At 32.0% G+C, this 27,613-nt stretch overlaps 2 protein-coding genes across 2 annotated transcripts; both read left to right on the forward strand.

Annotated features, from left to right (window-relative positions):
- The first annotated feature begins 1,379 nt into the window (after positions 1–1,379).
- Positions 1,380–27,338, forward strand: LOC135841717 (putative phosphatidate phosphatase). The gene is made up of 6 exons (XM_065358845.1): positions 1,380–1,654; positions 13,277–13,428; positions 20,330–20,631; positions 24,784–24,841; positions 25,519–25,692; positions 25,891–27,338. Exons 1-6 carry the CDS (start codon positions 1,591–1,593, stop codon positions 26,002–26,004), a joined length of 864 nt encoding a protein of 287 aa, XP_065214917.1. The 5' UTR covers positions 1,380–1,590; the 3' UTR covers positions 26,005–27,338.
- LOC135841714 (uncharacterized) lies at positions 1,661–6,237 on the forward strand. The gene is made up of 3 exons (XM_065358842.1): positions 1,661–2,984; positions 3,090–3,173; positions 3,257–6,237. The coding sequence occupies exons 2-3, from the start codon at positions 3,158–3,160 to the stop codon at positions 5,689–5,691; spliced, it is 2,451 nt and encodes an 816-aa protein (XP_065214914.1). The 5' UTR covers positions 1,661–2,984; positions 3,090–3,157; the 3' UTR covers positions 5,692–6,237.
- Positions 27,339–27,613: the final 275 nt, after the last annotated feature.

Consider the following 27,613-nt stretch of genomic DNA (forward strand, 5'->3'; position numbering starts at 1 on the left):
ATAGCTTTTAAGAGAACATTCATTGCAATTGAAATTTCTATTTCTCAAAGCGAAACCAAAACCAATAGTATGCTACGCACACTAAAAACATAACAAAGACTAAACTTCTAAAGGTAATTTTTTGGCAAAATCAGACATTTTCAAAATGTTGGCTACTAACAAAAGTTTTTTAGGTCATTTCTGCAAAAAACATTAGGACTTTTTTGATAACGTCAAAAATTTATGGCAAAAAACAAGAATTTTTTGGAAATTTTGACAAAAGTTGGGATTGAAAAGTTTATGCTTCCCCTACACATTCCGCAGGGTACCAGAATTTTCTCCTCACCACCTACTTATGGATACAGAATTTTTCTCGCAAAAAACGCGTTTTTTTGGCTATACTGATCGAGAAATATTATTTTTTTGAGGTTAAGAACATAGAAATTGCCTAAAAATTTATCATAATGAAGGTTTTTTAAAACTTTTAGAATTTTCAAAAATTTGCTAAAAATCTAAAAATAACATTTTGGTAACTCAGGAGTTTTGGACGTGCTCTTTCTTTAACCTGGCTTGTCTTTGTATTCCGTTCAAATCGGAGCAGATCGGTTCAAGTGGTTTTCTCTTCAGTATTGGATGAAATTTTTATTGGTAGCAATTTGGCAAAATTTGTAATTTTGTAGTTGATGCTTCTGATTGGCTGGAATTAATGAACTTCAATTTTTGGTACCTACCTATCTTAGTCGACTTCAGCTCGAGGACAATAATTTTTCATCAGTTTTATTGACAATGAGAAAGTGCTCTACTTCCTTTAAAATTTTTTTTTAATATCAGAAGAACAATGATTCTGAAATTTCTGAGATTTACAAAAGGTCTCATTCTCATCAAATCGTCACAGAGATAATAAATAATTTCATTGATTGAAGAGCTCATGTTTATGGACATTGAATTTGAAATAAGAATATTTTGCATTTTTTTTTAGTTTTCATAATTCATAACACTCTTATAGTCTCATTATTTCATATCATAGCTGATAAAGGATAAAGTTTCAAGGTTGTGGTGTTTTTTTTTTTTAAACACAATCTCCCTGCTTGATTTTTTATGGCGCTTTAATTTAATTTTTCTTCCAATCCAGTCAAAAATCAAAAAAAAACTGTACAAAAAATAAAAAATAAAAACTTGGCCGAAAAACTTAATTTCTACACATTTCTGTAGGCGCGCTCCTATTCGTGGATTCCAAACCATGGTTCAATATCATTCTCCTCTCCTACTTTCGTATTGGTTGGCGCTTTTCTGATCGCGCAATTCATTCAGTTCGATTCACACTCGTTAACAAGTCAGCCAAAAGTATCGTTTCGCTGCTTCGTGTGAATTTTATTTACCCAATTTTTCACAGCGTTTACATATGATAATTTGATAACCGCTGTTGGCGATGTGATTTCATTTCTTCAGTGTACTTTGAGCATTGAACGGGTTGAAAGTTGAGCCGTTTGGTTAATAATTGGGTGAACTTTTGGTTCTCGTTTACCCATCTCGTAGTAAAATTAATAGTGAAGCAAAATCTTTAGTTGAATTTGACGTGTATTTCGTGGAGCCAATTTTTCCACAATAACCATGGATACTCCTTCCGTCGACGTCCTCAGACCTGTGATAACAGACTTGATTGTATTTTTTTCACGTAAGTTGAACTTTGAATAATATTCAAAACATTATTTGAATACGATTACCGAGCACAGGTACGAAAGCGTACCTACCTACGAATACATTATCGGGTGCTTACGTCAGGTTTTTTGTGCCAAAAAATAAGGTGACACGTTTATCGAAGGCGCCGGAAAAATATCTTCTTTACACTTACAGATTCTTGATTTTATTCCTCAATGTTTTGAGTACCTACTTTGAATATTAGATTAGCTCGTTACAATTGAGAACCTTTTCGTTGAATTACTTAATAAGAAGCTTCTTATTTTCTATTAAAAAAATACTCTTTCTATGGGTGTTAGAATTTTTTTCTCTCTCTCTTCGATTCATTTAATTAATCAAGTTCAATGGCGTGAACCTTATTAGTAGGTAAGGTAATAATAATCCACAGGTAGTTACGCCAAAGAATGCAGACACATTCTTTACAACTACCTATATGTATTCATCGCCTTGAAATCATTCTTTATAAATACTTCTTACTTACTCGCTGTGAGATAAACTTAATGCTAATTTCTTGTCGAATATCATCAACGGAGTATTCGTCATCGTACAATAATGACGTAATTCTTATCTTTTTTAAATACTCCTACAATTTTTTCTTCTAATCTAACGGCGAAGGCGAATCGAAAAATAAATAAACAAGATTATTTACTCGATAACTACGTACGTTATTTTACAAAGTACCTACATTTATCTGCACATTAATACATTTTTATCGCGTGTAAGTAATTCATTTTTTCAAGAATTACTTTACAATTGGTGTCCTGAATTTACCTACTTATGCGTGGAATAATCGTAAAATTTGCGACAAAAATTTATCATTTCGGTTACGGGTCTTAAAATACAATTCGTTTAGTCTTTACTGCCTCATTCGTGTTAAGTATACTTATATTTTTTGAAAAAATATGCCAATAAAATCGATAATTGATTACGTTTCGCTAAATCCATGCCCAAAATTTGCACTGCATAATTAAACGCGAGGATTTATTCGTTTTTCGTGCTGTTTGGAACCTAAATAAAATTCTCACTCTGTTAAATGACCGTTGAATAAGTTATGGACTTGTGGCATAGGTATTCGGTAAACATATTCTAACTAAGTGAACCTGAACGTAATTCACGCGCGTCTAGAGTCTGACGGGCTACAAAACGTTCCCACCAATCACAGCGTAGCGGTATGTTTATCACCGTTATCACTGATGTTGGATTAAGTTATTTACGTAAAAATGGAACTTGGAAGTTGAAGTTTGCGTTATTCCGAATAATTAAAACACCGTCACAATCATGTATCTTCGAACTTCGAAGTTTGAAAGGTAAGTAAAAATAAAAAATCATTTTCGGTAAAACATTGAAATGAATAAAAATCATGTATGTGTTCATTTGCTCAAAGTTGACTTAGTTGACATAACTTGTTTCAGTTTTCAGCTGACGTGAAAATGAAAGTTTTGCCACTTCTCTTGAAAATAACATCCGGACTTCACGTAAAATGGCATCTTTCAAAGGTATGTTTCTCATCAACTAAGTCAATTATGATTTAAATTCATGAAATGTGAATAATTGACATATGTGTATTTTGATTTTTCAGCTGACTGTAACCTATGCGACAAATCATTTTCTTCAAATAGTAATTTGAGAAAACATCTCAAAAATATACACTTTCAATCATCTACAAGTATTCGAGAGCAAGTACCTCGCAAAAAAGAAGGGAATTTCAAATATGTTTGCTCCGAGTGCCCAAAATCATTCAATTCGTTGAAAAATTTCAAATACCACAATCAAGTTCATAATCAAGATTCATCTTTACGAGTAAAAGTAGTTCAATGTCCGTTATGCGTCTTCAAAGGTAACAGTACTGAAATTTCAAAACATTTTAGTGATGAACATCAGATATTATACGAAGTTGAAAACCTAGAATTTGATACATGGAATACTTTTATGAGCTGGAAGAAACTCAAAGAAAAAAAAACGCATTGTAAATTTATTCTGAAGCGACGTCAAGAAAAAAGTACTGCACATTTCATATGTCACCGCAGTGGTACTTTCAAAAGTAAAGGCAAAAATTTGAGACTGTTGAAAATTCAAGGTTCCAAAAAAATTAATGCTTTCTGTCCAGCGGCTATTGATGTTGTGATCGGTAAAAATGTATGTCGTGCTAATTTCATTTCAACTCATGTTGGGCATTGTAATGATCTGAAACATCTTAATGTTTCACCTACAAAACGTGAAGAAATTGCCAGGCAACTGCAATTAAAAATACCCGCTCCGGTCATTCTGAGTAATATACGAGATTCGCTTGAGGGTGATATAGAAAGAGAGCACTTGTTAACCAACAAAGATTTACACAATATCCGCGCAGCTTTTGATATTTCTAATGAAGAAGTGCGGGATTCCAGTGATGCACGAAGTGTTGATATTTTAATCAAAGAACTGCGATTACAGGAAAGTCATCCTGTTATTTTTTACAAACCTCAAGACGTTGAAGATCCGAATTCGATTTTGAAACCATCTGATTTTGTAGCAATTTTCATGAACGATGGCCAGAAAGAAATGTTGAAAGAATACGGCAAAAATACAATATGCGTGGACGGTACTCATGGCATGGGATACGATTTCATTCTTTACACTATATTAGTTTTAGATAGTGTCAATCAGGGATTTCCTTGTGCATTTTTACTAACGAATCGCTCTGACCAAGCTATTTACGAATTTTTTTTCTCTAAAATCAGAGACTCCGTTGGATTGATTGACACGAATCTATTTATGTCAGACATGGAAGTGGGTTTTGGCAATGCTTGGACTAGAATTATGGGACCACCTAAGAAACAATTATATTGTACATGGCATGTTGTGAGAGCATGGCAGCAAAATCTGAACAGAATTGGTGGCGAACGTGAAGCTGATAAGAAAAACGAGACATATAAACAATTACGTGTTCTATTAGAAGAGTTGGATGAGAATAAATTCGAACTTTTATTGCCGGATACCATCGCTCGGTGGAAAGAAGACAAAGATACAAAAAATTATGCAGAATATTTTGAAAGTACGTACGTGAGTAATAGAAAGCAGTGGGCATATTGTTATAGGAAGCAAAGTGGACTGAATTCGAATACTCATCTAGAGAGTCTTCACCGAACGTTGAAGTATGTGTATTTAGAAGGGAAAAAAGTGAAACGATTGGACCGGACAATTTCAATATTGATGAAATTTATACGTGACCGTTTATTTGATCAGATTATTCTTCATCATAAAGGCAAGCTTACAAAAAAAATTCAGGACCTGAGAAGACGACATCGAACTGCTGTTGCCAATAGAAATGATTCGTTGATTACTTATGACTCTACTGATGAACGTTGGATTGTATCGTCAAAACAGATATATTATGTTGAGAAAAACGATGCGAATTGTACATGTAGTCTTATATGTACATTATGTAATGCATGTCTGCATAGGTATAGTTGTACATGCTTAGATTATTCAATCAAATGGAACATGTGTAAGCATGTACATGAAGTGTGCATGATTGAAAATGAAAAGAACAACGTTAGTGTTGATATTAATAATGCTAATGCTCATGCTCATTGTGCAACTTTGGAATCATTTGAAAGTATCAACAACAACAACTCTGCAGTTATTTCTACAAAAATCAAGGATATATTACTCGTTGATGCTGAAAAGGATGTCAGTGAGGAGGATTTGAAGATGAAATTTAATTCTGTTCTAAATTTAGCAAAAAATAAAGACGATCGAAAGTTGGTGATGAAATATTTGAACAAGGTTCAATTATGCATCGAATCTGATGTTTTAAAATCTGCACCTGTCTGTAAGAAGGATAATAAATCGAAGAGTCGTGATTATGTGAGGAATATTCAACCTCAACCAAGAATTTATTCTACTAAAAAAAAACGCGCTAGTTCAGCTAAATTTCAAGCACCACAGGAAGAGGAGAAAAATGACATAGGATTAGATGTTATGTTTATGAATATTGAAGAACTTGAGATTGAATTACCTTCTATTGACTAAAAAAAACGCTTATTTGTTTGTTACCTGTGATCAAATGATTTTTACCTAAAGTAGTATTTACTTTAAATTGTTTCAAGGTGCCAAACTGAAACTAAAGTGATATTCATTTTTTTCATTTTTTTATTATATATTGTGTTGTATCTGTAAGTGTATTTCGCTTTAATGTAGGTATAAAAAAAAACACTTTTTATGCCAAATATTGGTGGTGATTTCCATTTTTTTTTTTATTATTGTATTTTTCAATTACCTACCTACTTTTTTATTATTTGTTGTATCTAAAAAATAAAAATCCTATTTTTATGCCAAATATTGGTAGTCATAGTCAGGTAGTGATTTTTATTTTGTTTTTTTTTATTATTCCTTGTAACTGTAACTTGAGTACTTTTTCCTATTAGTAGTAGCAGATGAAATTGTAGTGATTTCTTCTTATAATTTTTGTTTATTCGTTGTATTTCTAAGTACCTTCCTACTGATTGTTTCAAAAATTTCATTTTTTTATTACCAATTAAGTGATAAATATCATCATAAATACGATTTATGATTTTTTTTTGTTCTTTTAGTTTTTGTACTAATTAATAATATTTCGTTTATTCGTTGTATTTTTAAGTACCTTCCTACTGATTGTTTCAAAAATTTCATTTTTTATTACCAATTAGTGATAAATATCATCATAAATATGATTTTTGATTTTTTTTTGTTCTTTTAGTTTTTGTACTAATTAATAATATTTCGTTTATTCGTTGTATTTCTAAGTACCTTCCTACTGATTGTTTCAAAAATTTCATTTTTTATTACCAATTAGTGATAAATATCATCATAAATATGATTTTTGATTTTTTTTTGTTCTTTTAGTTTTTGTACTAATTAATAATATTTCGTTTATTCGTTGTATTTCTAAGTACCTTCCTACTGATTGTTTCAAAAATTTCATTTTTTATTACCAATTAGTGATAAATATCATCATAAATATGATTTTTGATTTTTTTTTGTTCTTTTAGTTTTTGTACTGATTTTCTAATTAATAATATTTCGTTTTTCATTGTATTTCTTAGTACCTTCCTACTGTTCATTTCAAAAATCTCATTTCTTATTATCAATTAAGTGATGAATATCATCATAAATATGATTTTTGATTTTTTTTTGTTCTTTTACTTTTTGAACTGATTTTCTAATTATTAATATTTAGTTTTTCGTTGTATTTCGTAGCTTCCTACTGTTTGTTTCAAAAGTGATAAATATCATCATAAATATGATTTATGGTTTTGTTTTTTGTGCTTATTGTACTGATTTTTTAATTATGAATAATAATAATAAAAAAAAGTATAAAATGAAAAAAAAGGTCAACATTTCGCTTTTATTTAATAATTTCAAATTACACCTAGCATTTTCAGTGACAAAAATCGTGAATTATACTCATTGATGGGTGACAAGGACTGTATTCGTGGGTACTGCAGTAGGTACTTCTAGTTCTAGATGCTAGAAAAAAATATTTGTTTCATCTCCTGTTTTAAATTTTCATAGTAAAATATAAATTCACGAAAACATCGCATAAAACTGTTCACATCATCGAATTTTACATGAAAAATAGCACAAGTACTTAGGACCGCCCCATCTGTGATGTGATTGGTGGGAACGTTTTGTAGCCCGTCAGACTCCAGACGCGCGTCTAAATTCTCATTGTACGATATTATTTGCTCGTCTTCTTTGACGTATGAAAAACAGGTGGCACAAATCGACATTGTCATCAATTCATCGTCTTGTGTACGTATGCAATTATTTTGCCGATGCGCAATTTTTTCGGTGACAAAATAATTTTACGGTGAGGAAGTCTGAATTTTAATGTAAAAAATTGGTGACAGCGTTTGAATTGAAGATTGGAGAGAGAGACATGTATTTATATGAGGGATGAGGACCGAGAGGGTTGTATTTTTCAAAATGTTTGAAATTGTGTTTTAAAAATATCGAAGAGAGAAAAATTGAGTTCTGATTTCCAAATTAAGTTTTTTTTTTCAAGTACATACCTATTTTGGTTTATTTGCTTTCACTTTTCTCTGGCCAATTTACTTCTCTTTTCATAGTTGAAATTTTTGAAAAATTATTGTTTAAATTTTGATTAAAATTTTATTTTAAAAATATCGTGGGGAGGGGGGGGGGGAGAAAAATTGAGTTCTGATTTCAAAAATGAAGTTTTTTTTTTAAGTATTTGGTACTCGAATTTTCAAAAGATTTAGCTTTCACTTTGCTCTGGCCAATTTACTTCGGTTTTCAAAGTAGAAATTTTTGAAAAATTATTGTTCAAATTTTGAAAAGTGTCAGGGTCAGAAAAATCAAAATCTCACATAAAAGTACCTATCTATTAACGTTACCTATTTTACTTCCAAAAGTTTTAGGGACAGAAAAGAACGTAAAAAAATTCCAAAAATACGCCTCAATCGTTCAAAACATATTGATTTTCAGTATGAAAATTCGACAGAAAAGCAGTGATGAGAGATGAGTCATGAAATTACGCTCTAAGAAGGCGATAAAAAAGTCAAGTTTCGAATATGATTCTCATAATGAGTTGCGGATACGTATTTTTACCCAAACAAACACCTGAAAAAATTTCACCTGACCTAACAGAAATTTAGAGGATCTTAAGGGAGTTAAAATTTTCCAAAATGGTCCAAAAATTACACAAAATGGGGGAAAATATCGAATGTTCAAATATTGGGACCTGATTTTGGATCCGTAAATCATTCGAGGGAATTACGGGGAAATCTCATTTTTTGGGTAGTTTTGGTATCGTAGATTGCAATTCCCCCACCTCCTCTCCTAGTGCTTCTTTTATTCAAAATTTCGACTTTCAAGTAGAAATTCATTAAAATACGAGAAGTTCACAGGTTCGCACTTTTGGATGAAATTTTGTGTACTAACTAATAAAAGCACGAAGAAATTTTTTTGATTGGTACAATTTTATTTGTAATTTTTTATTGAGAGAGGGGAATGGAGAGGAGAGAAGGCTGCGTTGGCCTGAATGGAGGATAGTTGAGAAAAATGATCGACGTAGGATTTTTTGGAAAGAAATTTTATTATGAACACATTTTGTTGTTATAAATTTTGCTCTACCTACTTCTAAAACTTTTCGTAAAAACCGAAAAAACAAGAATTTTGATGATTTTTTGAGAGAAAATATTCGAATTTGAGGGAAAGCGAGTCCCTTACATGAAAATGTTGTACGAACCGAAATTGTAGAGATGCTATTTAGGAACATTTTTTATTGGAAAATTTTTTCGTAAGAATCATCGGGAAGACGAAACACGAGTGAGATGAAAAAGTATTTTTGAGCCTGATTTGTCTAAAAACAACTGACTTTTTTTCTGTAGGTATCAAAAGACTATTCTAATCACCTCAAACCTCTCAGAAGCAATTTCTTCTCCTGGATCTTCCTTCTGATAACATATTTTAAAATTTTAACCCTAGAAAAATAATCCCAGAATTATGGCTGATTCTCATAGCGTCAAACTCTAATTTTTTTTAAGGTCGTAATTGAAGCACAAAAAATACAGTTCCCAACAATGTGAAAATATGTACCAAAAATATATGCCTAAAAATTCTTAAAATAATACGCAAAAATAAGTCAAATCTTAAAATATGCAAAACTAGGTTGTGTAGGTGATTTTTTTCGAACTTTATCGTTCTCAGTAGCTAAATCAGTTCATTTTGGCTAAAAAATAAGATTCTATAAAAAATTTCAGCTGAAAAAATTTCTGTTTTGAACAATTTGAGTCACATTACCTTGACACTCATCCTCAAAAGTGGTTCATTGTTGAGTCAACATGATTTTCTAGAGGTTCATTTCTTATTTATTTTCTCGTATTGGGGCCAAAGAAGTCAATGTAAAGGCAATAAAATGTACAAAAACGACTGAAAAAAAAAACTGAAATTCAAAATTTTGAAGGAATTTAACCTCTTCCATCTTAGGTATTTCATTTAGAAAAATGATTGAATTTGAAAATCTGTTATCATTAAAGAATTTTGGTACACATGATGAATTAAAATTATTTTTCGAAAATTTTTCGCACGAATGTTCAAATTCTTTGATAGAAAAAAGTCACCGAGACCAGAATTTATACACGAATAAAATTTTTTCCATTTTGGACTTAGTTTTGAAGGGATGCACCCCCCCCCCCTATTTCCTGAAACAACCGCTGCAGATCCAAAATGCATCGCAATGACTTTTTTTGGAATTAAGTGTATCTGATGTTATAAAAGAGAGAAAATTTTTTTTCCATATCGATCACAAAAATCAATTTTGAAATTTTAAATCAGGATTTCTGAAAATCCAACAAATATTGTAGTTGACACGATTTTTTCAATTTTTTTTTTTTTTTTTTTTTGAAATTTAATCCTCTTTGTGAGATTTGGTGGCGTGCATAAAAAATAAATGAGTTGAAATACGAAAACAACTCTTAAAAACTCCCCATTTACTTCTAAAAGTATTATAGGCACAAAAAATGACCTACAAAAATCCCAAAAATACGCCCGAATCTATTGAAAAATTCCGATTTTCAGTATGAAAATTCGACAAAAAAGCAGAGATGAGAGATGAGTCATGAAATTACGCTCGAAGAAAGTGATTAAAACGTCAAGTATCGAATATAATTCTCATAATGAGTCGCGAGTACGTATTTTTGCCCAAACAAACACCTGAAAAAATTCCACCCGACCAAACAGTAATTTAAAGGATTCTGAGGGGGCTTAGATTTTCCAAAATGGTCAAAAATTGCTCAAATTGGTGAAAAAAAATTAAAATTACTTAATGTTCAAGTATTGAGGGCCCGCGATTTTGGGTCCATAAATCATCTGAGGGAAGTGTGGGGAAATCTCATTTTTTTGGGGTAGTTTTGGTATCGTGAATGAGAAACATGCAATTCTCCCCCCCCCCCAATTCCTCCGAGGCTTATTTTAGACTCGTTCTCCTTTCAAAATTTCTACTTTCGTGATAGAAATTCATTAAAATACGATACGAGTAGTTTACACTTTTAGATGAGTTTATTTGTATACTAACTAATGAAGGCACTAAGAAATTTTTTCGATTGGAACAATTTGTATTCTTGTGTGGGTGAGGGGGTGTAGGGGAAAGGGTGCTGCGTTCAACTGGATGGAGCAGGGATGAGCAAAATTATCAGTATACGATTTTTTTGAAAAGGAATTTTATCAGCGAGATGAGGAAGTATTTTTAAGACTGATTTGTCGTGAAACAACTGATATTTTTTTTTCTGTAGGTCTCAAAAGTATGTATTTGATAAACTCGAGTCTCTCAGATGTAATTTCTTCTCCTGGATCCTTCTCCTGATAACATAATTATTTCACCCACAGCGTCAAATTCAAACTAAAAAAAAAAAATCACAATTGAATCGCAAAAAAAACAGCCTTTTTCTCAAAATTTGTAAAAATATGCACTTCAAATCTCGAAGTATGCAAAACTACGGCGTGGGTGGTTTTTTTCGAACTTATTGTTCTGAATAGCTAAATCGGTTCATTTTGACTAAAAAATGAGATTCTGAAAATTCCAGCTAAAAAAATTCCTGTTTCGAAAAATTAAAGGCAGATTGTACTGACATTTGACAATCACCACCAAAAGTGGTTCCTTGTTGATTCAAAATGATTTTCTAGAGGTTCATTTCTTATTTATTTTCTCGTATTGGAGCCGAAGAAGTCAATGTGAAGGCAAAATGTGCAAAAACGACTAAAAAAAACTTGAATTTCAAAATGTTGAAGGCATTTAACCCCTTCCATCTCAGGTCTCCATTTTAAAAAAATATTGAATTTGAAAATCTGTTATCTATCATTATAGAATTTTGGGACACATTGATGGATTAAAAATATTCTTCGAAGATTTTTTCGCACGAATGTTCAAATCCTTTGATAGAAAAAAGTCACCGAGACCAGAATTCATACACGAATGACATTTTTTTCATTTTGAACTCAGTTTTGAAGGGATGCACTCTCCCCTCCCCCCTCTTTCCTGAAACAATCTCTCTAGATCCAAAATGCATCGCAATGATTTTTTTTTTTTGAATTTAGTGTTTTCTAATGTTGAAAAAGAGAGAAAAAAAATTGATCAATCACAAAAACAAATTTTGGAATTTGAAATGAGAATTTCTAAAAATCCAACAAAATATTGTAGTTTACACGATTTTTTCAATTTTTTTGAAATTTAATGCTCCTTGTGAGACTTGGTGGCGTGTATCAAAAATAAATGAGTTGAAATACGGAAACAACTCTTTTGAAAACTCCACAAACCATAGGTCGATCGAATTGTTTGTTTGTTTTTGTAATTTGGAGGCTTATTATGAAGTTATTATGGTACCAAAGGGTATCTTAAAATAAATTGAAAACATGCTCTAACGAATTAAGCTGAAAACGACAAATGATATAAATACAATACCACGACGTGGTCCTCTCTTTAAAAAATGATCAAAATTCAAAAGAGGGGAAAAGGCAGCCAATTTTGAGGCACAAGAACAAAAACTGATCCTTTGTAAAAGAAATTCAACTTTGAATTTTCAAATCATTTTATAAAAAATGATTTTGAATTTTTATTTGCAATTCTTAATGTTTTCAAAACCTATAAAAACATACTTATGTGAAAATTTTGAGTACCATATACCTACAGTTTTATGAGGAAAAAAGTAATCCATGTTCTTTGAACAAATCGTTCGTTAACAATATACTTAATTCTTCCAACCAATTGGATCTGACCGCATTTTTCAGTATTCTGTGGCGAGAAAAAAAAAACCATCAAGATAAAAATTATGTTGTACGATAACAATAACGGACAAAGAATTTCTATAGTTATGAAAATCGTGCTTTTATTTTTAAATACAATTCAATTTTCTATGTAGGTATGTAGGAAAATTAACAAAGCAGTTGTTTCTAGTATGAGCTTGTCATTTTCATAATTTTTTATTGTCTTACCGTTTTTAAAAAAATGCTCATTCCAGATACTTATTTAATGGAAAATTAACCATTGGGGGGGGGGGTCGGTAATGATGATTTTTTTGAGTACCATATTTCATTTTGAACTTAATGGATTAAAAAAATTTCATCTTTCCTCATTTTTCTCCTTTCTCTTTTCTTCGTACCTAATCTTACTTCGGAAGATTACGGATTTGAGGTTATAAGCACAAGATTGCAACACTGCAAGTACAATGTGCATTAAAACCTGGAAGAAAATTATCTGGCAGGTAATTGAAACCGAGTTCGTTAAATATTTTACGATGTTCGATTTCTTGGTGGCGAACGTTTTGCTTCTCGACAACAATGTAGTCTGTTTCATTTATTAAAATTCCGGTACAATACTCTCATCGTCTCGCGAAATACATTACCTTCTTTATCGGTCTCCATAGGCGGTCATGCAATGGTAAAGTTATGGAATCCGGTTTTCGTTGTCAAGATCCCAAAAATACTTACTGCTCAAAATGAACGATAAAAAAAATTATCGTACAGTACTTGCAATTTTAGTCATTTACCTGTACAATCGTACATTTATTTTGATATTTCATGCCCAAATCTAACTAGGTATTGAAATTGCATGTTTCAGTTGGAAGTTTCGATTTATACACGGCCAAGATAATGAAACCATTCAGAAGAGGTTTCTTCTGCGACGATACATCCATCAGATATCCGTACTCAGAGTCGACAGTACCAGCCCTGGTGTTGAACATTGTAGGAACATTGATTCCTTTATTGCTGGTGAGTTTATTATAAAATGTACAGCTAGTAGGTAAGGTATAACATAATGGAAACAGAATAAGGGTTCGATGTTCGAAAAAATGTGCCAACAATGAACGCCCGGCGTCGGTTTGAATTCAGTGAGCTGTACTTCCTCGGTGATAAATCGCGAGGTGTCGGTTTCAGTATCTTTATGCTTTCTCGGCAGGGTATTGCGGAGTGATTATTGATTTTAGAATAGCAGAAATTCATCAAAATATCGATTAATGGGGGATCCCGCGAATACGGATTGAGTTTATTAACTGTAGCAAAATAATTAATTTCGCTTTGGTTATACCTTTACCTACACCTAATAGGTTCCTTTTATGGAATACACGGTGACTGGGGGACATCTCTGCCCATGGACTTGTAGTTCGCTGTATTTTGCAAAAGTTGTCTCATTTCAATGTCAAAACGATGTTTTGGTTGTTGCCTGCAAAATCCTAGAGCCCTAAAAATGGTAAAATTTAGGATTTTTTAGCATGATATGCGTCATTGGATTTTTTTTTGGTGAAAAAAAAAATCATATTTATCGACATTGAATGTGAAATAAAATATGCAAGTAATTTTATAATATTGTAGGTAGGATCGGTAGGTTTTTATCAAATAGAGCCATAAAAATATCTATAACATGTTTCGCGAGTAAACCACGCGTCGTTGTAGGTAATCTTTTTTAAATATGTACCTAATCTCTTTTGTCTCTGCTCATTATCAGTGAACACATACTTCCGTACTGATAAAAAAGGTAGGATTCGAAGATAACACAAAGGAAATGACGCCACACCACACTGTTTTTCGAGCAAAAAATTAAATAAGTAGATACACGACAACGTGAAATATCAGGTCAAAAAATTCTTTAAAAACTCGAACTTAAAATGAAGAGCTCTATTCCAAAGTGGGTTAAGTCAAATGTAAAAAAAATTGAGTTAGCACCGCCATCTAATAGTTCAGAGAGGTACTTACAAAACATAGGTATCAGAACTTTCATACCTACCTCATATCAGTGTTGCCAGCACTTTAAAAATTCACATTTTTCCAAAGTGGGTTAAGTCAAATTACTTTTGGTTTCCAAAATGGGTTAAGTCAACACTGCGTGAGATTCAGCTAATTCGGATTCAACCCTCATTGATGTGCAATACGTCGAATAATACATTTTCGAGGTCGTAGAATTCGAATCTGCACTTATTTTTTTTGTAGGGGTGGGGGGGGGTGAGGCGTGGGGAGCGGGAAAATTTGAAATTTTGCTTATATTATCGTGTAATATATCGATTAATATGTTTTCGAGGTCGTAGAGTTCGAATATGGAGTTATTTTTTTGGTAGGGGTGGGGGGGTGAGGGGCGGGGAGGAAGGAATTTCAAATTTTGCTTATATTATTGTGTAATATGTCGATTGATATGTTTTCGAGGTCGTAGAATTCGAATCTGCACTTACTTTTTTTGTAGGGGTAGGGGGTGAGGCGTGGGGAGCAAGAAAATTTCAAATTTTGCTTATATTATTGTGTAATATATCGATTAATATGTTTTCGAGGTCGTAGCGTTCGAATATGGAGTTATTTTTTTGGTAGGGATTAAAAGTGAGGCGTGGAGAGGTGAAAAATTCCAAATTTTGCTCATTGTAAGCAATGGGGCAATTTCGGGCAAAAAATCGCTAAAACGTAATATACACTACTCCTAAATACACATCACTATGCAGAAGAGAACACACGATATTGCGCGATTATATGAGTTTTGTTCCAAAATGTGTTCTGATTTTGTGTAAAAAACTGCAAACTTTAAAAATCAGTGGTATAAGAAAACATCAAAAAGTAAATTTGGAATTTTTCACTCCCCCACGCCTCACCCCCCACCCCTACAAACAAAATAAGTGCAGATTCAAGTTCTACGACTTCGAAAACATATCAATCGACATATTACACAATAATATAAGCAAAATTTGAAATTCCTCCCTCCCCGCACCTCACCCCCCACCCCTACCAAAAAAATAACTCCATATTCGAACTCTACGACCTCGAAAACATATTAATCGATATATTACATGATAATATGAGCAACATTTCAAATTTTCCCGCTCCCCACGCCTCACCCCCACCCCTACAAAAAAATAAGTGCAGATTCGAATTCTACGACCTCGAAAATGTATTATTCGAAGTATTGCACATCAATGAGGGTTGAAACCGAATTATCGCCGTTTTTGGGGGTCTGTGGCCCACTGTGCGGCGATTCTTATTTCCAAAGTGGGTTAAGTCATTGATGTTTCAACTTCATATTTGACAGTCCAAAGTTGTGAAAGGAAGACTTGACCAATTTCAGAAGAAAAAAACACGAAATGTGCAGTTTGTACGGTTCAAAACGGCAGATTCCATTCTTACGGCGATTCTTATTTCCAAAGTGGGTTAAGTCATTGATTTTTCAACTTCAGTGGTGCAAAATGGTCGAAAAAATAACTTTTTCTACGATCGATTTTTTTTTGTCCAAAGAGAGGAAGGATGTATCAACCTTCTACAATTGGTGCCACTTCAGGAACAGAACAAATTCTATATCAAAAATTTCAAATGCGTTTTATGAAAAATGAAAAAATTTGACTTAACCCACTTTGGAATAGAGCTCTTCAAATATACCTCAGTACTTTAAGGATGGATCGCGAAAAAAAGTCAGGGGATTTTGATCAAATTCAGCAAAAACATTCATTTTGAGTTGAAAATTACCCACAAAAAATTTTAGCTCCGGAAGTGTCAGTGGAGGGGAGATTTGGTCCCCCTAATAGGGAGCATTTTCGAAAAAATCGTAGTTTTTTCGCTCTTGTCGCTACATAACCTGTTTTGGGAAAAATCCAAGACCACTTTTGGGGTTTAATAAACAACAACAACAACAACTGAGCGATTAAAAATTTGCAAGTCGCTTATTTTTGGATAAATTTGTGTTTTGAAAATTTTTCCGCCAAAATTTTTAATAATTTTTATCAGTTTCAAAAAATCGAAAAAAGTGGCCAAAAACTTATAAAATTTTATCGATTTTTTGAAATGGAGAAAAACTTCATACTCGCAGAAAATCAGAAATCCATGAGAAGTGAGGGGGGGTGTTGTGTTCTCTAAAAAAATTTAAATTTTCAAATAATCTCTAATTAAAATTATTATTTTTTTGGCTAAAAAATTGAGGTAAACTTTCAAAAACTACGTAATTGAACAATTTTTGATTTTCGAATTGAAATAAATACCCTGATTTGGGGCATGGGGGACTTAGAATATTGGCTGTAAAAATGCCTTTTATCGTCAATTCATTGACAAATTGGGGGAGGGGGGAGGGGAGACTTTTTCACATATACGTCTACATATTGGTGAAATAGGTATTTCAAAAATGCAAAAATATTCATTCTTTAGGTTCCTGCTTTTGTTTAAAACGAAGGCGAAATTTTTTCAATACGTTTCACTCTTGAAATTATTGCACGAAAAATGGTATTTTTCGTCAATTCGTTGACAAATTGAGGAGAAGGGGATTTTTTTCACATGTTCGTCTACACATTGGTAAAATATATCAAAAATGCAAAAATTTACATTTTTTATGTTTCTGATGGTATTTTTGCAATAAGTGCCAAACTCGTAATTTTTTTTATCGAAAATGAAAAAAAATGCCAGTCCAATTTCTTGAAATGTTATTCTACATTGCGGAGCTCGCGATCCTGTCTTGTCTTGTTATCGCTTCTTCTTAAACAATAATCTTTTTTCCACGAATTTTATTATTTTAGGTACCTGCATACTCACTTATCCGTCACGTCTGCCTTCTCTCTTTCCTGTGCATTGTTCTACCCTGGTTTCAACTTCTCTCCATAGAAAAATGCAAATAACTGCAACCTGGTGTAGATTTTAGTCAGCCAGTAAATAAACATACAAAGTTACAAACAAAGAGATCTCGTTTCCTTTTCTTCCGCTGATGGTGGTGACACGAAGCCAAGGCGCTTCAACATGATAAGGACGAAAACTGAGAATTTTTCAGAATTTTTACTCGCAGACATAGTGGTTATTATTTAAATTATTAGTTTTTTGATCGATTTTTTTAGGTTTTCAAAAGTGGTAATAGTGATTTTGACATCATTCGTCGATTACCCTCTCAAAATACTACAATTTGAAAAAAAGTTCAAAATTCTATACCATGTACAACCGGAGCAATTTGCGACAGAAATTTTCCATTTTCAATCATTTTGGAAAACTTTGAAGCCTCACAGCTCCGCCAAAAAAAATCGAAGAAATATTCGGTTTATGTCATTCGCAATCGTTTGATGACCTCTACACATGATCTGATTTTGGAAAAAATCGAAGACCCATGATGCAGAAATCCGCCGATTTTAAATTTGATTAACATTTTGTAGTCGACACATTACTAAAAAATGTTTGAAAAGGAATGAAGTATTCATTTATTAAATTCTAGAGCATTTCACACTTCCTCCTCTCCTTTCCAACTCACCTTGGGTAAATCACTTTTTTCAATTTTTTTTTATTTTTGAAATTAGATGTAACTTGGCGAAAAATTATGGCCTAATAACCTCAAAATGACGTAGGAAAAATTTTAAATATTCAATTCCGTGTTCAACATCCCCTTCCCCCCCTCCATCGCTAAATCTCAAAGTTTGAAATTTTGAAAAAATTTTGTGTGAGTCAAAAAAAATAATTTTTCAACTCAGATGGTCGTGAAATTCTAAATTTACCTTTTTAAGGAATAATTACTAAATTATCGTATTTTTTTAAAAAAAAACTGATCATTTTGAGAACTCCTGAAATTGGCAAAAATGAACTTTGAGCTTTTCTGATGGCCTAAAAGGTGTGATGTACAACTATACTGAAGACATAACGAGATCACCTGATCAAAGAACATTTTTTTCGAAGCATTTGATTTTTTTACAATTTTCATACTTTGAATTCCGACCAGGGGGGGGGGAGGATTACACATGTACGTATCTGAAAATTTGAAATTTTTTCTACGTTTTGCAGAGATTTTTCGGTCATGATTTTGTTCCAAGCTCCATCAAATTTTGAAGAAAAAAAGTAGTGTCTCTAGATTATTTTTTTTTTTAGTTGAAAAAATTGTCAAATCATGCCTCCTATTTTGCAGTTTTCAAAAAAATCTTGGTACGCGTAAATCTTCTCGAATAGCTTCCTGAGGTCAGCATTATTCTCAGAGGTTCACTTTTATTTTGGTTTTTGGGTCAAAGAAGGTGAAATGGTGCCAAATTAAAAAATCCTTTCCAAAAATATTTTGTCACTAACAAAATTTGTTCTTGACTTCAACTTTTAAAAATGAATGAAATATCTTCTTATTTGAGAGAACTCTTCTTTTGAGAAAAATTCTCCAATTATCATTTTTTGGTGGAGGGGAAGGGAGTAACTAAAATATTGTCTCAGAAACAAACTCATTTTCGAAAACAATAACATCTACTTGCTTTAGAGGAGTGAAAACGATGTAAAAAAATTTCAGGAAACCCTAATTTTTTTGGCACTGAGTCCACATTCGCTCTCGGTAGCACTATTAAATTAATGGAATACTAATTTTCAGAGAATGGATCCCCCCCCCCCTCTTCCTCTATTTCAAGATCCTGACACCGCAGAAATGTGGCTGGAGGACATCTTCTTAATTTTATTTTATAGACAAAATCATTCTTGGAATGGAACAAGTTAGCTATTGAGGGCCATAAAATTCAAACTTTGAAAGTATATAAGGTCTACCGTAACTCCCCTCCCCTGATCTTAGCTCCAAAAATACTTGACGAAAGTTTTGGGTTTCTTGCTATTCCATATGAATAGTGCAAAGGTACTGGAAACTGGGGAATTTCAGAAAAAATCATTTTTCTGAAAGACTGAAAATTCTGTGGGAGGTTCAAGATGGATTGAAAATTATGAAATTCGTATTATTTATGCTTTAGCCGAACTCAAATATACTTACAAGTAAATTACGAGTCTTGGAATTTTTCGTAAATTTTCATTTGAAAAATGTTACATTGAGAAATAGTCTTTTAAAAGTATTTCCAAAAATTTAAAAATTATTGATTCAAGTTCTTAGCTGAAATTTTTTAGAGGAGGAAGTAGGTAGGTTTGGAAAATGGGGACGTAGTTACTCTTGTCAATCTTTTGATTGCGAACTCAAAGCTTGAGATTTCTGGTGGAATAGTTCTTTCGTCAGCACGATTGAACATTTTTTCATCTCTTTATCTGCCCTCTTCTTTCATAAAATTGACCAATGTCTGTTACCTTTGGATTTGTCCGAACGATTTCAACATAATTATTTCGAGAAAATTGCTCAAGTGCCTATATCTTTTATTTCTCTATTTTATTTCCTACACGAAAATACCTAGAGCTAATTGATCAAACGATTCTCACGATCAGTATTTATTCAACTACAGCTTCGATTAATCTATGTACAATTTTCTTTCAAAAATTGCAAAATTCTTACGATAAATATGTTTTGTTTTCCTCATCTCTGCGCTAATTCGTCATTTAACGCTGTGGAATCTAGATAAATGAAACTGCAACTCCACACATTTTTCCCCGAGGAGCTCACTTACTCTCACTCTCGTTCATTGAAACAATTTTTCTGGAACGTTGTATGTAGAATAATTTCACCGAGCGTTATTTTTTCGGTACATACTCGTACGTATAAATAAACGAATGCATGTTAGGAGCACTTTGTGAAAGCGATCTGCGATCTCAGCAGCAGCTGTGGTGACGGCGGTAGGTATACCTACGTAAATAATGATTTCACGGTATGCTTCACACAGGTCGTCGAAAATATAAGCTTATATTTACGTGTACTGGCGCGCAGAGTTGATTAAAACAACAAAAAAATCCAACGCTCGGTTTGTTTTACTCGTAAATTGAATGAAATTTATTTTCGCAGGTTTTCATCGGCGAATACCGCGATCAGAGACGTAACAAGAAGACGAATTCGTCGTATCATTTCGGAAGATATAAGATCAAGGCGTACTATTGGAGCGTGTACCAGAAAATAGTTTGTTTCGCTAGCGGAGCTCTGTTCACTTTGCTGATAACGGATGTGGCGAAAAAAGTCATCGGACGGCTGAGACCGAATTTTATAGATGTGTGTCGTATCGATATGAGAAACGTTTGCAAAACCATTAATTACGAGTACATCACCAACTACACGTGCGCTGAAGGGGATAGCGTTGTTAATGAAAGCAGGTAAATTGACTATAAAATAAACAGTCTATTTTATATCGGCATCTATTTATGAGAAATGTCAACCACGACGACGACGACGACGCAACAAGACGTGTGCCAATCAACTTTTTTGCCCTCCTCAGCCCACCCATCATTTCAAAATGCACCCTTTCGTTTGATCTAAATTCACCACTGTCAAAACGTCGTATTGATTTCGTCAATCTAAGGCCGGATTTTTCAGTTGACATTTACTTAAAAGGATAAGAATACAGCAGGGTGAACCTGACGTAAAAAAAAAATATCGAAATCAAGGCAAGTTTTTCGTTAGATTTTAAATTATGCAACGAGGCTGAATTTTTTTTCACCATTCACGAAGCGAGGTAAAAAGTAAAGCCTTCAGGAAGGTCAATATTGCCAAAAGAAAATAAAAGAATAACCAATCGAATCCGTTTTTTTTTCGTAATTTCAGATTTGCTGTATGTTATTTTGACGTAGGTACGATGAATTTTTAAAATGTCAAGGTACACTAACATGGTAGCCTTGTTTTGATAATTTAAAGCGTTTTTAAATTGGAAAGTTTTTAGTCGCTCGCCAATACTTATCTTTGCGACGAACATTTTTGATGTATTTTTTTTTTTTACTTTAATTTTATACTTCTATTTTTAGTATTTTTACAAAGTCGATGGTGAATTGGCGAGAATTGCCCTCTACGTATCTACTTACTATACACGTGCGTCGTGTTTTAATTTATGGATGTTGATAAATTTCCGATAAGTGTGTGGGAAAGTGTAGTAAAAATAAAAGTTTTGACAGAATAAAATTACAGTGTTTGTCTAGTTTGAAAAAAAAACATAAAAATTTACCGAATTATTAGAACATGAAAGTTTACATATGAAAAGTTTAACAAAAAAAAAAGGTGTATGCGTCGATTAAAATTTTTTCTTTGAATTGTTCATGAGGGTGAGAGAGTTCTTGGTCGGTTCATTAAATAATATTTATATGTTGTAAATATTCTACTGTTATTTCGGGAAGTTTGCTACGAAAGTTCATCAGCTGAAGATTTTTTCAATTCTCACTTCTCAATTTTTTCTCCCAAGATGTCCGGAAAAAAATTCAAACATAGTATTTCAGTCCTTTTTTTTTGTTGAATTTTTTACATCGTGACAAAATAGGAATGAAACCGGGCCAAATGTTACAATGGTTATCGTTTTTGAAAAATTTCATTTTAAAATTTTCTTTAAAAATGTAAAAAACTGAGATTTTTAAAAATGTTGACAAATTACTTGTAGTATACCTAATCAAATTTTAACGTTTCTGAATTTGAATAAATTTTCATTTCATCCAAACTGGAAATTTGTATTGACCAGAGCTAAGGTGCGAAAGTTTTGAACAATTGTTGAAAAGTCACTTTTGTATTTGAAAAGGAAAATGATATGCAAAAATCTAAACTCGATGTAAAAACTGAGAAATTGCCAAATTTTCAAAATTAAATCCCAAAAATTAATTATAATTTATAAAAGTGATTGAAAATTTGATTGAATAATTTATACAGTTGAAATTTTTTCAAAATCAAAAACCCTCGTGATATTTGACCCTGTCTCAATAAAATTTTTGTCGTGATGTGAAAATTTTGTCTTGTGGTTTATTAAAGCTGTCAAAAAAATAAATAAAATGCTGTGAGTATTTTGGAGCATCAATTTTTTTTCCAGTTCTATAGAAAATTGAGAAAAAGGGACTGAAAAAAGTCTCTAGAGATGAAATTTTACAACATTACTATTTCGACTCTTCGTTTCCATCTACATTTCTAATTTTGGATTCGAAAATGCGAGAATCGTCAATTTTCAAAGTGAGCGATGACTCAAATTCAGTTTTTTTTTTCAAGTATCAAAATTCAATTTTTCAATTAGTTCAACCTCTCGCACGAAATTTTTGAAATTCATCGTTGAAATATTCTTTCACGTGTTAAATTACACTTTGTGAGACATTTTTATACACAAATTTTTCAGCTTCTAGCCCAATAGTTGGTTTTCATGAGGAAAAAAATTCCGAAAAGTTTTTGCCTTCCCCACCTCTCTAATTTGAAATTGAGTCGTGCCAAAAGCTCCTTTGTGTTGGAACAAAATTAAAAAAAAAACAACTAAAATAAATAATAAAATTTTCAATTTATGAGTTGTAGTTCTTTCTATTGACTTCTTCAATCTCCTTACAACCCCCCCCCTCGGTTTACGAAATTTTATTACTCCTCTCATCTCTATACGGATGAGACTTTTGCAAACTTGAAAAAAATTAAAAAATTGAATATTCAATGGAAATTGTTTCAAGTTGAGATTTTTATGTTAGACTTTTGCTTCACCTGATCCCCTTTTCCAAGATGAATTTTCTCTGGGCCTCTGAATGATGTTGGTCCTTCTATACAAGGCCCTCCTCCGTTGAGTTGAAAACAAGTTTTATAAAAATAAAATGAAAAAAATTAATCCGCTTAAAAGAGAATCTCAAAATATACCACCAGTAAAAATTTCAGGTGCTCAAATTCATTTTCCGATTTTTGGAGAATTTTTAAAAATTCGAATCTAGGACAAAATTTAAAAAAAAAAATCAAAATTTCAGTAAATTTATCTAGAAAGCTGACATTTGGTTTATTACCTTGTTTTCAACCTGCCGAGTGGATTGGCGACGGTTTCGAACCGTTCTGGAGCCTCCAGCTGATTTTAGGGTTTTCTCAGTTTTTGAAAATATGCCTTAAAATTAGGGTGAAAAAAAAATTCAGCTCTTATAAACTCAGAATTTGCCCTCTTTGCGACCCTTTCGATCGATTTAGAGTCGTATTATCAAAATGTTTCAGTGTTGGTTCAAATCCAAAATTTTCTCCATCGATTATTTTTGAAAAAATGGAGAAATCAAAATTGGCTGGAGCCTCCGGAATGGTTTGGAACCATCACCAATTGACTACGATGATAAAAAATGAGGCACACACCAAATTTCAGGTTTTTTTTGTTTTTGTTCAAACATTCGCGAACAAAATTTTTTCATGTTACTTTTCATTTTAAAAAAATCACTGGAGAAAATTTTGGATTTGAACCGGCACAAAAAGATTTTTATAATATGTGCCTAAATCGATCGAAGGGGTTGTAAAGATAGTAAATCTGATTTTAGAAGTGCAGAATTTCATTTTCACCCTATTCACAGCATTTTTTTGAAAAGTGGAGAAACCTAAAATTTGCTGAAGGCTCCAGAACAGTTTGAAACCGTTACCAATCGACTCGACAGGTCAAAAATAGGGTATAAACCAAATTTCAGCTATCTGGGTCAATTTTCTAAAATTTTGATTTTTTAAAAAATTTTGGTCCAAATTTGAATTTTTTGAAATTTGTCAAAAATCGAAAAATGAATTTAAACTCAAGGGACTATTTGGAAATTTTTTTATTTAAATGTTGAATATTCATTTTTAGTAAAAACTTCGTACCTCAAAATTACAAATTTTAATTCAACTTGTTCAAAAAAAACTCATCAAAAAGGTAAGGAAATTATTCATAAAATTTCGAGTATTCAACTGAATTTTTTGAGTTCTTTTTGTTGCAAGAATAGTGCTGATATTATAAGTAAATCCATTGAAATTTCAAAAACTGTAAGGATCTCAGATATTTCATCGATAGCTGCAAATTTTAGCCTTTCTTTTTTTTGTATCTCTCGGCTTGAAAAAAATTCACAATTGCGAAGGTGGTTTTTTTTTTGAAAGATGTAAGGAAGATATGGGATGTCTAAAATTTAGTTTTTTTAAAATTAAAATTGTCAGTTTTTTTTTGTTTGAAAAATCACATTAATTTGACGAAAGTTAAACGCAATGATTGAATAAAAACTCGAACGAAATTGAGGAATAGATATTGAAAAAAATAGTAATAATAAAATAATACCGATAAGATTCAGAAAAAAAGGTCTCAAATAATTTTTTCAAAATTAAATTATAAACGAACAATGAATCGTGAAAAATTAAAATTAAATTCCTGCTAACATCCTCCCTTCCCTCCAATTGGAATTCGTTCTTCACAAGAATGTGTTTACATACTCCTATGTATCTGACTGCGATAAACATTACATATCTAATAATTAATTACCTATTATATCTAGTCAAGTAAATTTATTATCAGCAGTAATTCAATTTTGTTTTTCTTGCAGAGTATCGTTTCCTTCGGGTCATTCGAGTTTTTCATTTTACGTTGCAGTTTTCATCGTGGTGAGTTCGTAACGAATGAATAATTATGCACAATATCTTCGAAATTGTCTTATAAACCTAACTATTTTCGAGTTTGAACGAACAGCTGTTCTTATGTTAGGAAGGAATCGATTGAAAAAGTTAACGGTGAGGTAATAAAGTGAAAATTTTCATCCATAAATCTGAATTTTTTAACAAAAATCTATTTTTTATTCTCTTTGACTTTTTTTTTTTTTTTTTTTTAATAAAAAAAATACTTTTGAACATTTTTTGTTCAAATCTGGATTCTTTCTCATTCAGAATCAATTTCGGGGAATTTTTATTCGATCATGTTGTGCCTATCTAAATCTGAACGTATAGGTACTTAATAGAGGTTCTGTGTTGATGGGAGAATCATGGGACACCCTGTATGTCAAGTCACATGTTTTTTGATGCATGATGGGAAAAAAACACAACCACGTTACGGTTATATTAAAAATGAAAAAGTAAAGCTGTTTCGTCGAGGGTGAATGAGAATGAAATATTAGACAAGGCGTGTGAACTGCGGATTCTACCGTAGGATGTGATGATTTCCGGTTACATGTGTGTAATCTGTCTTTTCTGTGGCAATGTGGCCACAGACGAGCGTACTTTGATAAGTAATTCAAATATTAGTATACGTATTTAACTAATACGACATATGTTTATTTTGCCAACAGTTATACTTGGAAAAAAGACTCAAAACGAGGACATTCTTTTTGAAACCGGCTATCCAATTTTTGGTCATCTTATTAGCCTGGTTCGTAGCCCTGAGCCGAGTCATGGATAATAAACATCATTGGAGTGATGTCCTATGCGGAATTCTTATCGGTAGCTCCGTAGCTATAATCAATGTATGTAGATCGCCTTTTCAAACTTATCATACAGATTATTACAGTAGCGTTAAAGTTTAAATTTAGTCTAATATTTAGCAATAATTATCTACCAATTAATTCGCTATATTTTGTACTTTAGAATACCTCTTGTGATCATTATATGCGTATGTTACCCTTACCACGTGTAAATAAAACTTTCGGTATCGTTTTTGTTAGACGGGCTTAGTTCATTCGATGTTCGAAGATAGGAAACCGTCGTCAGCTTCTCCTGCTGCTGCAAATGGAAACCGTACGAATGGTGTTTCGCACGAAGCACACGATCAGCTGTGAATTACGAGCTGTAGGCTGCTGACTCCGAGAAGACGTATTTTGTAAAAAAAAAAATCTATCAGTATTAAGCTTCTATATTTTTGTATGTTATTCCTGTCCTATCCGCCCCGTTGACTAATTTTATACGTAATGTAAAAATCCTTCTTTTCTCCCTCTCCCAAAATGTACTTACCTGTACTCATTCCGAACTGCTGATATATACGAAGAGGAATCTCGATAGTGATAACAAAATCGGAATTCGATTTAGATTTATTCGTTTCTTATGTGTAGTTTTGACGTCGACGTCTACGTCTGTCTATACCAACGTAATATTTAATTTTGTGAATTTATGTGAGGTCATAGGGTAACACTGCGAGTGCGTTTTCGACGTATATCTGGGCTCCGTAAAAAATTTATTGTTGATTTTAATTGGCTTGATTGGTTCAAAGGGTCAAACTCGTGTTGATTCTTTTACCACTCGAGTCTTCGTCCTTTGAATATTACTATCTGATGTGTCTTTTTATCTCTGCTGTAAAAAAAAATCGTAAAATGAGATCTGTATTTTTTTTTGACGTGGCAATATTGACCAAAATGTCGATATCGAAAAGTCGAATGAAAATGTAAACAAATTATAATTTTTTTGTTTCACCTGCGAGTACAATAATTTATGTAATTTTTTGTTTTAACTTATACGTTAAGATTTTTTTTTAAAAAAAAGTACCTAATCATTTAAAGAACTGAACGTTGAAAAAAAAGGACTCCGGTGGCTGTTTCTAAAACATTTCCAAAAATTATGGAAGATGTATCAATCGCAATACTCGATTTTTTTTAAAACAAAAAAATGATTTCTTGAATTTTTTTTTTTTGAAAAATATAGAAAATGTTTTAAATGAACCATAACTAAGAGTAATATATTTTTTAAGCACGCTTTTTTTTTAATTCCATAAGAAATAGATAGTTTTATTTTAGCTCTAGGTCAACTTTCACATTCCTAATTTTTTTCCCTCCGCTGTTCTTTGTGTGAAGTTAATTTATTGAATTTTTTAAATTTTGTTGCGTTTTGATAATTTTTATTTTTTTTTCCTCTTTTTTTGTATGTGTGTTTAAAAACTAAATGATAAATCACGTTTTATATGCGATTTTGTGCGTACAACTACTTGTGAACACGTACTTTATTTTTTTACTTTGGTGATAAAGAAATCGCTCAAATTTGTGGTATGTTTGACTACAAAGAGCTTAATGTTTTTTGTTTTTTTATTTTCTAATCACTGTATGTTTATTTTTAGTTTGATTCTTTTTTGTATTTAAGGTGTAAGTGACTGTCGAACTCTCACTATTAAAAATATTTTTTTAAATGATGCGTTTATTCACTTCGCATATGGTATTTTGTTAAAATGGTTGAGACGATTTTTATATTTTTGTGTTTTGTTAAATAAGAGGTTATTTTTTGTGAATGTGATTGATGAGGAGGAGAAGGAAGTGAAAGAAATTGGCTGAATTATTGCAAAATTGCATAAATTAATAATTTTCAAACGAAAAAGTTCTTGTGGTTTTTTTTAAATTTTTATTTTTTACTTCGTTTTCAATGCTATTTAGATTTTATATTTCCTGTATGATTTACTAATTTCTA

This window comes from Planococcus citri, chromosome 3 (genome assembly GCF_950023065.1).
Source record: "Planococcus citri chromosome 3, ihPlaCitr1.1, whole genome shotgun sequence".
Lineage (NCBI taxonomy): Eukaryota > Metazoa > Arthropoda > Insecta > Hemiptera > Pseudococcidae > Planococcus > Planococcus citri.